Source organism: Stigmatopora nigra, chromosome 2 (assembly GCF_051989575.1).
Source record: "Stigmatopora nigra isolate UIUO_SnigA chromosome 2, RoL_Snig_1.1, whole genome shotgun sequence".
NCBI lineage: Eukaryota > Metazoa > Chordata > Actinopteri > Syngnathiformes > Syngnathidae > Stigmatopora > Stigmatopora nigra.
The window spans coordinates 12242690-12254619 of NC_135509.1; the positions used below are offsets into that span (position 1 = coordinate 12242690).

At 41.6% G+C, this 11930-nt stretch overlaps 2 protein-coding genes across 2 annotated transcripts; one reads left to right on the forward strand and one right to left on the reverse strand.

Annotated features, from left to right (window-relative positions):
* Nucleotides 1–81: 81 nt before the first annotated feature.
* pik3c2g (phosphatidylinositol-4-phosphate 3-kinase catalytic subunit type 2 gamma) lies at nt 82–10092 on the reverse strand. Its single transcript, XM_077711554.1, has 33 exons — nt 9958–10092; nt 8894–9328; nt 8727–8806; nt 8040–8197; nt 7823–7937; nt 7643–7754; nt 6927–6997; nt 6736–6799; nt 6523–6648; nt 6377–6407; nt 6112–6295; nt 5918–6040; nt 5604–5732; nt 5392–5506; nt 5186–5319; nt 4917–5105; nt 4757–4850; nt 4594–4688; nt 4151–4331; nt 3976–4083; nt 3810–3902; nt 3534–3663; nt 3269–3405; nt 3026–3195; nt 2800–2956; nt 2424–2533; nt 2176–2344; nt 1862–1980; nt 1686–1782; nt 1551–1614; nt 1267–1352; nt 1069–1194; nt 82–749 (listed from the first exon to the last, which is right to left on the reverse strand). The coding sequence occupies exons 2-33, from the start codon at nt 9284–9286 to the stop codon at nt 597–599; spliced, it is 4113 nt and encodes a 1370-aa protein (XP_077567680.1). The 5' UTR covers nt 9287–9328; nt 9958–10092; the 3' UTR covers nt 82–596.
* A 703-nt stretch (nt 10093–10795) lies between these two features.
* LOC144185259 (protein Bouncer-like) lies at nt 10796–11900 on the forward strand. Its single transcript, XM_077710466.1, has 2 exons — nt 10796–10960; nt 11232–11900. The coding sequence occupies exons 1-2, from the start codon at nt 10938–10940 to the stop codon at nt 11689–11691; spliced, it is 483 nt and encodes a 160-aa protein (XP_077566592.1). The 5' UTR covers nt 10796–10937; the 3' UTR covers nt 11692–11900.
* Nucleotides 11901–11930: the final 30 nt, after the last annotated feature.

The following is an 11930-nucleotide window of genomic DNA, read 5'->3' on the forward strand; positions in this document are numbered from 1 at the left end:
AGTCTGTTTTCAGTGCAGCTGTCCTTTGTGGTTATTGTTGTACTTTTGGCACTTACTTGAAAAAAAGGATGGAAAATGCACTTGCAGTATTGAATAGCTTTTAAAGTAAATAACAAATGAGGCTGTTCACAAATGTATTTGTGCTGTTGTTCTATTGTTAATGTCATTTTATCTGGTAATGCTGAACCATATAAAAAGCAAAAGTTGTAGGAAATACATTTTAAAATTGTAATTTTTAAAATTAAACATCTATAAATATTTTTACTAAGCTTCTGAGCTGCTATTGAGCAGCGATATGTGTATATTTATATGTGCATATATGTATTTTTTTCTTTGTATGTCCACAACATCAAAGTCAACAACATTGTGATCACTATAGAAAAAGTTTGACCCGTCGTATCAGCTCCAGCCAATCACCCGTCAACTGGCATAAACATGTTAAATTATTCATTCATCCATTCATTCATTTACCATACTGATTACCCTCATGAGGTCTACTCAGGATTATTCAGTTGTAACAACATCCATCATAGTTGAAACGACACAGATTGTGTTTGCCTCCTTTTGGCCACAGGATTTCCGTACAGCAACTCTGCTCAAAGTGCTGCATTTCCGAGAATGAACCAAGTTTTCTTGTTAAGCAGTTCTTCGTCCAATTTGATGTTTGTGGCAGCTAGGAAAGTCTTCTTGCTCTTTACGCTCACCTCAAGAACCATCCCATAAAGAAGGGGGACATTGACGTACTCCAGCTGTCAATGACACCAACATTTTGTTAGACTAAGCAGATTTGTATTTTAAATATAGTTTTCTATACACTTTTAAGTCATCTTCCAGCAATGCTTCTAGTTTTTATTCCAAGATTTTTTGCACAGTCTCAAGTTATCAAGGTTTTTTTTAGTTATTTATTTTTAATGTTTAGCATTTGTATAGCATATAAAACTTATTGTTGATGTGTATAACCAGAGCTGATCAAGTCTAGTTGGCAACCAGATGTTATTTTGTACTTGTGTAAATGGCTGTACATTCTTACAACCGCCATAACCCATATAAACTATAAAAGTACTGTACCAGTTCATTGAAAGTGGGGCTGTCATTATTCCGAACCACTTTTGTCTTTCTTTTAGACTTGTGCTGGGGGTCCGGTCTCAGATAGGTCACAACGTAGGCATCCGGATTGGAGCCGTTAGCAGTCTTCTGCAATAATAATATGAATAATTAGACTCAGAATTGCTATGCAGGATTTTTTTTTCCAGTGTGGGGGCTCACAATGTTCTTGAGGTGTTTTACCAAGACGGAAAGCTTGCGGTCCTTGTAAGATATGTTGAGCTGGATCTGCGGAGGTGCTTCTGTTACTGGAAATAACAAGTTTACACTTTTTAATCCAAAGTTTATTTTATATGAAGTATGCAAGGACAAGTGCAAGCGATTTATGAAATCTGGCCCTGATCATATTCATTTGTGGTTTCTGGCACTTTGTTCTTTTTAGGGCAACAAATACTAACAACAATTTTCAAATTGATGCAGTACAATGGACAGATGAGATCATATACCTTTTACCACACTATCATGAACCATTTCAGGTCCATCTAAGAACAAGCTGCACACAAATTCATTCTGAAAACAGAAAAGTAGATTTTGCCATTAGTCTTACCGATATACTAACTGAAAAGCTAAAGCATACATACCGCTTTGCAAGGACCCTCAAAAAGTTGTTTGAGGTATTTGTTCAGCAAAGTCATCTTTCTGTTGGTGGTGAATGAGAGCATATACCAAGACGGGAATCTGAAAAAAAAAATACAAATAAAAACGTAGATAAGGTGTACTGCTGCTGTGCTAGAATGCTTGTCGGCCCTTCACCCACTGAGGCAAAGCGGACTCAATGAAGTGTTTCTGCAACTGCTTGTGGATCGCCTCAAAGTCCTCATATGTCATTGTGTTATACCAAAAGCCATCGTCAATGGTCACCTTCAAGTTATAGATCTGAAAAAGGCACAAACAAATGAGTTTGTCAAGTGTATAACAGCTCTAACTCAATTACTGCCTGGGTTGACTTGAGATAGAATCTATTTGAACTGGGAACTGCCAGACTTCTCATTCCAAATGGATTGGACATCTGTTTCTAGGGCAGCAGTGACGGTGTACACAACAATATTAAGTCTAAAAACTCATCCCCACCGCAACTTTGTCCTTCATGGTGAAGTCCTGGATCACGGCATCTTGAATGTTGGTACTGGGAGCAGGAACGCCATCGCGGATCGATGCTGCCTGCTTCTTCCTTTGGGCCATGCTGTGCGTCAGGAAGTTTAACTTGGCTGCCACGGAACCCATGCTCTCCTTAATCTTCCTAAATAATATACAAAATACTGCAAAGCACTGGATGGAAATAGAGACGGTATTCCCCAAAATGTTGACAATGGCTTTACTCTGTAAAGTAAGACGTGGCTTCCAGGTCAGTGTTGTGCGGTCGGAGATTTCTCTGGACGTACTGCAGGTCATTACCGTCCCTCAGTTCTGGCATTTCCGCATTGATCATCTGGGGTCAATGCAAACAGCATAATTGAACTAATGTAAAACTAATTAGGTACAAAAACATGGGTTTGAGTCAGGGGCAGAACAAATGTGAACAGGGCTTGGATGGGGGTAACGGATGCTCAAGAGTAATCACTCGCGGGCCCCTTTCACACGGCCAGCCGAGCAGAGGGGGTGGCAGAAATATTTGAACACCTACTGGAGTTCCGTGCTCGGGTGCGGCCCTACACCCAACTCCACCCTCAGCTGAATGAATTTGCCTGTCCTTACCAGCTCCAGCAAGCTGAGGATGAGCCCTGATCGGTGTCTGATGATGTTGTAAGCTTCACAGCAGACTTCTACAAAGCGATGTAAGCGTTGAGGTTTCTGACCACCGCCTGTGATGAAGTGCTGCATCTCTGACGTGAAAACGAATGGTGAGCGGTCCCTATATTTTTAAAAAATATATAAAAAGAAGTGATTGCTTCGCTTAGATTTCATCGCCACATTGACGTACCTTTTAACATTTGCGATCTTCTGTGAGTTGCCCATGATCTTCCCAAAGTCGATGTGGAACATGTGTCCGGTGTGCTTTAACATGATGTTATCGTTGTGGCGGTCACAGATCCCCAGGATGAAGGTGGCCACGCACCAACCTGCACATGAGTGAATGAAGTTCTTCACAGCCTGAAAACAACAAACAGAAGCAGACGTTCATAAGGAACTCTGCAGGTTCACTTATATCAGAAACTTTGCCAACCTTTTCGTAATCCTCTTTTGTTTTGTTCCACATGTGAAACCACTTCTCCAGGGTGTCATGTCGAAGGGTCCCCCCCAGACCCCACTCCTGCTGAATCTTCGCTAGAGTCACCGCTTCGGGAACCACTTCTATGAGGCCTGTCCATTCAAAAAGACAAACAGAGAAACAAAAGCTAAGATTTTTTACATAATTCGCCACAACAAGAAAACTATTTAGATGTTGCTATTCAAAGAAATGTTTCAATGTTCAAATCAAATGAAATCACCCTGACTGCTGCCAGTGGAAAGACATCTGTAGGTAACCATTCTCAAGTCCAACCCTTCCTGGAGCCACACTCTATCCATGATACGGACGATCTGTAGTACCAGCATATCTTGGCGCAGGGTATCTCCTGTCTAGAGACAGCATGTCCACATGAGTGATGAAAAACATTCTCGGGAAAGCTTAATTTGTACTCAAAGTGCCATGTTTGTATCAAAAATCAAGGTTCTCCTTGACGGGACCCAAAACAAAAATAATAAAGTTCTGCTTGATAACCAACCTTGCAGATCACAGCAATGTTCTTAGCACGAGGGTCAGCGCAAGTGAAGGACACCCCCAGAGGAGAGGTATTGGAGTTGTAAAATTTACAGGCCTGAAAATGAAAGTTCACACTATGAACAAAAATACATGCTTGGATTGTTATCATTATGATACGAAACATTTACCTCCAAGTCGACTCCCTCGACACGAAACGCAATGTCTAGAGGCAGACTGCAGCTTCCCCCGTCACTAAAGAACTTCTCAATCTTCTCCTTTTCTTTGTTCAGAACATTCTAAAAGAAAACCAACACGGTTCTTCAAATATTAAATTCGGCTACCAAGTCCCAAATGGCAAAGGACCTTCCGTCGCGTCTTCTCGGACATGCGAATCTTCTCGGCCAATTTTACGAGCACTGACAGCAAGCGGCTCTCTCGTTCTAGTTCCTCCCTTAGCGCTTGACCGCAGCAGAAACGCAGGGCCGCGTGCACTTTACTGAACCAGCTCTGGTAGTGCGGCTCACTGCAAGCATCCTCAAGCAGCCTGCCAACGGTACATTATGAACAGAGAATAGGTACCAGTAGGTAAAGTATACAACCTGTATTGTTAGTGATGGGTACAGAATATCTCCCAAACTAAAGTAAATGCTGTATCATCAGTTTTAACAATGCAACAATTAACTAGTTGCTGCCATTGCTTAGATTACCATGATCGCTAATCAAACATATGCTTTTTAAATCCTCTGCCAATTAGTAAATGCACTTAACTTCGTAATACATAAATCCATGGTTGAGTTCATACATACCAATAGAGTTGATGGGCAATCCGAATGTTCTTTAGCGATCTCTCCAACAGCAACATGACCAGAGGCCCATCTAGCTCCCACTCATTCTTCAAAGCCTACACGTACAGCAACAAAATGATGATGCTGATGATGAAGAACCAGAGATAAAGGAGGACCAGCTCACCTGGACCAGCTGAGGTAAAAATAACTCGTACTCGTCATCAGGTATTTGTTCGAAATACTGTACAGCACTTTGACGCACTGTCTGGTCCGGAAAACTGGAATAAATATATATATTTTTTTGTTTACTGGAGTAAGTTGGCAATCGTGGCAGGGATTTGTACCTATCAGTAAGTAGGAAGAGAGCTTCTTCTGGCAGGTGAATGGCCCAGTGGTCCAGAACTGTGTAGATTTCTGTGAGGTCCTCAGTTTCCCACTTAGGGGCTCCACCCAACACGAGGTGGAGGAAGGTGGTTGCTTTGTCACTGCTGTGCCGTTTACTCCACAGGAAGTTCTTGTCGTTCTCTGTCAGACTGGAGATGCAATTTGAACTGTCATCTTTTATTCTTTGGGTTGAATATTCTCACCATGGAATTGATTTTCCGTGACTCACAGGCAAAGACACAGCTTCTGTGACACACTTGTCATTTTCTTTTCCAAAGCTTCGCAAGGTGACGAGAATATGAACGACCCAGGGAGCGCCACGGGCCTTTGGTACGTCCACTCTACCTCATCTGGGAACTCAAGCTACACAAGAAAGCGGATGACTCACACTTTTGGCTTAGTGTGTTTAGATTTTCTACTCCAGACATGACTGACCTGTAAGATGACCCCCACTGTTTGTCTATGACTGTCAAACAGTGCTGGGGAGGGGACTGAAGATAAGATGGGCAACATGGACATACTGAGCAAGACTGTCCCTCTTACCAGAGTTCTACAGACAAACAGACCTTAGTTAGCATTATTACAGTGTAATGGGAAAGACCCTTGCAAATGTCATTCAGTTTGTGTATGCAATGCTTAACTCATACCTGTTGCTATAAAGAGGCAGGACAGCCCAGGCCAACAAATTGGGGGTCTTCCCTCGTTTTGATCCCATTAGCTGGAAGGTCAGCATACATTCGTACGGCAACTGCTTGACTGGCACAGGAAATGCCATCCTGACATTTCAAAGCAGAAACATGACCATGTGTAGTGGCACTTACACCATGTTTTTGGGCCCATTTAAAATACTACGAGTGGGCCACTCATGACAAAAACTCACTAATGTGAAGAATATGTAGGTATAATAGTTAAACGCAATAGGGCTGCTTTAATGTAAAAATAAAAATGAAACCAAACTGACATGCGGTTACAACGTAGTCTTTTCTCAAAGGATAAAGCCGTGCTGATGTTTTCCGAAACCACAGTAGGGCAAATCTGCTTCTCTCCATACGTCAGCTCACAGGAAATGGAGAAGCAATCATATCTGGAGAAAAGGAGAATGTAAAGATCAGGTTTTTAGCACACTGCTTTCATAATTGACTTCTCATATCGTACGTGGTCACCCAGTACGGTTGTAGTTTATAGAGAGCGGCCGCGTTGAACTGTAAGAGTTCACTGTTGCTCTCCACGTCTTGGGTCTCGGGCTGGATGGCAACATCCTCTGTTCTGAAGTTGGAGAGGAAGTTGTCAAAGAAACTCTGCAAGACTTTCAGCAGGGAGACGTGAAGCACCTCCATAGCTGCAAGACAAAGCAAGTCATTGTTCTAATCTTGTCGATTTATAGTTGAACATTTATTTAAAAAAAACGGGATGGACTCACCACTCTCACATTCTGACATTTCCTCACAACTCTGCAAGAAAGGGGATGGCAAACACAATTCATGCATCAGATTTGAATTTGAAAGAGATGACATGTAGAGTTATCGGGATCAAGTCAATGGGTGCAACACAGATGTGCGCACCTACCAGTGGAATGGGATTGACTCTGTTTAGCCGACCAATGGCGTCCTCCAACTCTGCACTCGAGAAGCCACACAGAAGATCAGTAATGGTGCGAACATGGGCCACCAAAACGTTGATATTCATCCCCGACTGAACACAAATAGTCACTTTGAAAATCCTCTCTTATACAACATATTTTACACATCCACCTGGATATCTGATTCAGTCTTTACTGACTTTACTTCTCATCAACATGGCCGCTTCCCTGGTATAGCTCAAGAGCACATTCTGCAGACTCAACCTGAGGGAGAAACAATTTCGCGGTTAAACAAACAAATGCACACACCTCCTTAAGTCAACATTTCCTGCAAAGTTTGTGGCCTATTAAGATGCCATCATCAACAAGGTGTGCCTGCAGGATATCTTACTTGCATGCATTTAAGACGCAGACAGGACGCACAAGCTCGTAGAGAGGAATTGAGGGTTTGTCATCCCCCTCCTTGAGAAAAAGAGGACAATTAGGATTAATGATGGCACATTTTTTTTACATCATAATCATTCCACAAGACTTTACAAATCTTTCTTTTAGCAATTGGAACAAATAAGAGCTTTCTCTATGTACAACTAACTTGCACTTGAACTCATTCATTTATTCTTTCATTTTACGTTCAACTTATCTTCACAAGGTTCACAGGGGGGTACTGGAGCTTATCCCAGCCAACTATGGGCAGCAGTCAGTCAGCCAAATGAACCATGACAACACTAGTGACAACTAATTAAACATTATTATTCATCACTCTTCTCTGCCATTTAACTGGTAGCTTTTAAGAAAAAAAAACTGATCCTTTGTAATTTATAGTAAGTGCCCAGTTTCAAATTGCCAGTGTATTTGAGAATTTCTTGAAAATATCAGTAAGAAACATGGCCTCCAGCAATCTGAACTTAGTATTCAGGGCAGATGACTCTACTGAGGCAGCCCGGGCAAACATGACTCCAATTCTCTCCTGAATGTCAGCAGCCACTATGTGATTTGTATACAGAACAAAGTTTAAAATCTGCAGGTGGTGTTCCCAAAAGCAGCCATAATAAATACGCTGCATCGTAGGCCATTGACCAATGATTAACGTTTGACAAAGTGACTCACAACCCTCGCCAGGCTGTGTCTCAAGTTGTTGGAGTGCAGTAATCGAAGGGGAAGATTCATGTTGAGCTTGCAGTGTGTTTGAACAACCTCGTGCATACCCAGCAGCTCGTCACTGTTGAGACGTAATGCGTCAAATAAGTGAGATGAACAATTACGGCCTTACTTATTCAAACTACTTACTTGTGGAGGTACTCCTCAGAATTGCACAATTTGAGGACATAACAGCCTGTTGGTTTGTGAGTCATCTCCAGCAACTGGCAAATCTCATTGATAAAACTTAGCACTGTTCTGTTCACTGGAAGAAAAAAAAAGAAACATTACCTGAAAACTTAATATCCCTAACTTTTTGTGAGAAATGGACGGAATTTCTTATATGGCGATCAGACAGATGTGATACCTGTGGTCGGGATCGAAAGTGGGTGACATTGATTTTCGGTTGCCACGGTGATGGTCATCTCAACCTGCTGCAAAAGCGCTGGATGGATACGTGACATTCGAGCTTGCGTCACGCCACAACCGTGAGCGCTTTGTGCGGCCTTGTGACGTAAGATCAGACTGCAAACGGAAAGCGCAAAAACAAATCAAAACATATAAGGCAAGTATTCTGTTCAACATACCGGTTTAATTGCAACAATTAAAACCGAAAAGCATGCTTAAATGTCATTTAATAAACAAAGGAGACACAAAAGTTACTCCTACAAAAGGGCGTGAATATTTTCATCCAGAAGAGCTCTAAATAACCTCAACTATATTTTAGACTCCCAATGTTACATAAGCCCTTGTGGTCCCACCTAGGTATACAATTGTCCCAAAAAAAGGTCTCAATTTAGGAAATAGAAATATTTAGTGGCCTAGTCCAACACAAAGGTAGTGGTGAGGCATAGCAACAGCATAGCAACTAAAATTGTATTGTACTATGGTAATTCTCTGGTTCGATTTTTGGAAATTGGTTTTGTTTTGTTGTTGTTTTTTTCTCTATTTTTGAAGCATAAAATACCCATGCATTCAAACAACAAAGTGGTGGCTTAAGACTTTTGGTCAGCTTTTGATGCTTCGTACAGTATACTAGAATGCGTCATCTTACTTGGATGTGGCCTGACAGAACGCAGCCATGACTGAAGTACTTCCTTCAGGCATGTCTTTCAGTTTGATGAAGTATTTGTCCTGAAATCAAAGATAGGTCAAAGACAGGTCTTCATGAGGTCAATTCTCCCTCATCACGCAGATAGAAAAACAATGCAACCTACTCACCGGGTCATCTGATTGCGTGTTGGAGCGGGTCAACTTGTAACTGGGGTCTCTCAGGTCACAAGAGAACCTATGGCCGAGGGGTACGTGCCTTCTGGGGGGTACTGGTGGGGAAATGAGATCCCGTCCATTTGGCCCTTTCGTGTTCGGAACCGGAGGGGCGCTACGACGCGGTCGGAGAGGCTCGTGTGTTCCATTGAGTTGTCCTTGACTTTCAGCTTGTGTTTTCAAACTTAGAGACTTGTTTGGTTTGGGCATTTGTCTATCATAAACATTGATATCGATGTACTCGTAAACATTTTCTGTGGTAGGCGATACAAGCACATCTTTTGCGTTTTGTCTTTGAATCACTGTACGTGCAGGGGGTACTGGTGGCAGTGACCTGTTGCGCTCCATCGCATTGTCGCTACAAGGAGGTTCTTGACACCGAGTATGTCACTGCAAGAAATGACAGTGAAAATTAGGGGTAAAAAATATATTCATTGATTGCAGGGGAACCTCATTTGACAGAAGAAGAATGTTACAGTACCAATTGTTTTTTTAACCAAGATATGCATTGCATGATTCATGGATCAAACATTATCTGAATTTTGCTTTCTTCCTGCTGGGAGAGTGCAAGCACGACTGACAGATTGAACACGGTGAAGTCAATTCCAGGTTCCAAGTTAAAATATCCAAGGCTTATCCAAGGTTAAACAAAGTTTACCTCTCAAAATGTCAAACCAAAAGCCAAATATCCCAGAATTGGGTTGTTGTGAATTGAAACCTAAGGTTGAGTCTAATCATTAACAGCCTTTCAAATTTTAGCAGGAAATACTGCCAACGCGCCATTATGTCTCGCCGACTTTTCCGTACACAAACAATAAGATGACAATATTAACGAAAAATACAACAATCAAACACTGGGTCTTATGGCAAAAAAATTAAAGTAAAAAAGTGTGCTTCAACTCCAAAATGTAATGTATAATTACACATTTATGATGATAATAAACCTGTAGAAAAATAATTGCTCAAGATATCAATTTGATGCATATTATTCTTTCAAAATAGTGTATTTTTTGACGTACCATTAGATCTTTCCTTGTGGCCCCTTGTTTCTTGTAAACTGAGGACGTCTTTCATGTCCAGCAAGTTAGACCTGAACATTTACAGGTGACACTCGTAAACTCCTCCCACTGGAAGCACCGCCCACTTACATGAAGCACACCGATGACACGCTCTCTACTGGAGTAAAGCTGTTATTACAGGAGGATATACCTGTGTACACCTGTCCTGGAATGACCTCATTTAACCAATTTACTGCAATTGAAGGTAATAGACATCCAATCCTTTTGAAAAGCAAAACAACAAAAACACATTTGATTGATGAAATGGAAATCACCAATGAATTATTCCAATATAGCTGCTTCAAGCCAATTAATTTGTTGACTTTCTATGTCTTTTCAAGCACGGCATATTGACAATTATTTGCAGATCTACCAGTTTTAAGGTGGTTGATTCACTTGAGTTTATTCTGGGAACTCATGCTACCTAAAATGGAATTTTACTGTGTGCAAATTGGAAAAAAAAAAGCCAAATTATTTGCTCTGTTGACAAAGAAAATGAACAACTTCATAATTTGTATATAACTAAAGCTTGGGTGCACCAGACATCCACGCCTCCTTTTGCAAGAAAGCTAGTTAATGGAATCACAATATTAGGAGAAATCATTATGTCACCTTTTGAAAAGGGTACAATGAGCGATTTTAATCCAACAATATATTGTCAAGGAATTACTAGTCTGAGAATAAGAGGCATTTGCACCAATCAACCAATAGAGGATGCTACTGGCCTGTGTGTCAATTTTTGTCAACACAGCCCTGAGTCTCATGCAGCCAATTATAAATCAGGCCTTGTTTGGCCAAGGAGGCATTGAAGAGCAAAAAGAGAATTGAAAACAACAACTCTAAATCACACCTGCTGCTGTTTGGCAATCAATGGTAGTATATATTCCTTAGAGGTTGGGAGTTGAAGCATTCATTTTTGTTATCAGGGGCCTCGCATCAAAATGGCAGCGCAAGGAACGCACAGGTAAAAAAATGATTTTTTTTTTTTAAAATTGTAGACTATCTAACTAATAGGCATAAATATTAAAGTTTCATGCTGCACATGAGCTCCCTGTCTAAATATTGCAATTTATATGACACCACCTGGAGAGGTATTTGCAAATTTAAAAAGGATTTATAAAATTCACAGAAAGCACCACAAAATGGGATGAAGAGTTTAAAGAGTATAAGAATAAAATCCTCTCACCTGCAACTAAGCAGTCATTCTGACCACCTATGTCACTTTCTTACCCTAGCCTGGAAGTGTCTTTCATCCTGATGGCTGTGGTTCTTCTCCTCCCAGCCTGTTCCCAACCGGGCCCCTTCCGATGCCACTTCTGCCCCCTGCAGCCTAAAGAGGACCCGTGCTTTAACATAACTACTGAGTGTCCCCCAAACTACCGCTGCGCCACTTCCAGGGGCTACTACGGAGCTTTTCACGCACTCTCCCACCAGGGCTGCGTTGAGCGCCAGCTCTGTGATGGAGCCCCCCGAGCGGTTTACTACATGGGGGTTGAGTACAAAGTGAAGCGGGAATGCTGCTGTAGGGATGAATGCAACATGGCGCCTGGTTCTGAGGGAGTCCTGAAGATGCTGCTGGACATTATGGCAGAAAAGGACGAGTATGCTGAGGCCACTAGACTGCTGAGGAAGCGTCTCTTGGGGTCTTGTGAAGATGACCCTACTATTCCTTCGCCATCAGTTTCTATGCCATGAGAGTATTCCCTGTGTGTGTGTGTATGTAGACTAAAGGAGAGAGCTGGTAGCCAAAAGCGCTCACCTAAGTAATGTCCCATCATTCTGTGTTTGTTTTAGCAGGAATCACTATCTTGATGTGATTTATTTCAGAGAGAAAAGAGGTGGATTTGTCAACCCTCCTCCTGGATGATACATGGAATAAAATAATAAATGTTGCACATTGGAAATGCTGTTTTATTTTTCTTATTTTCTAACAG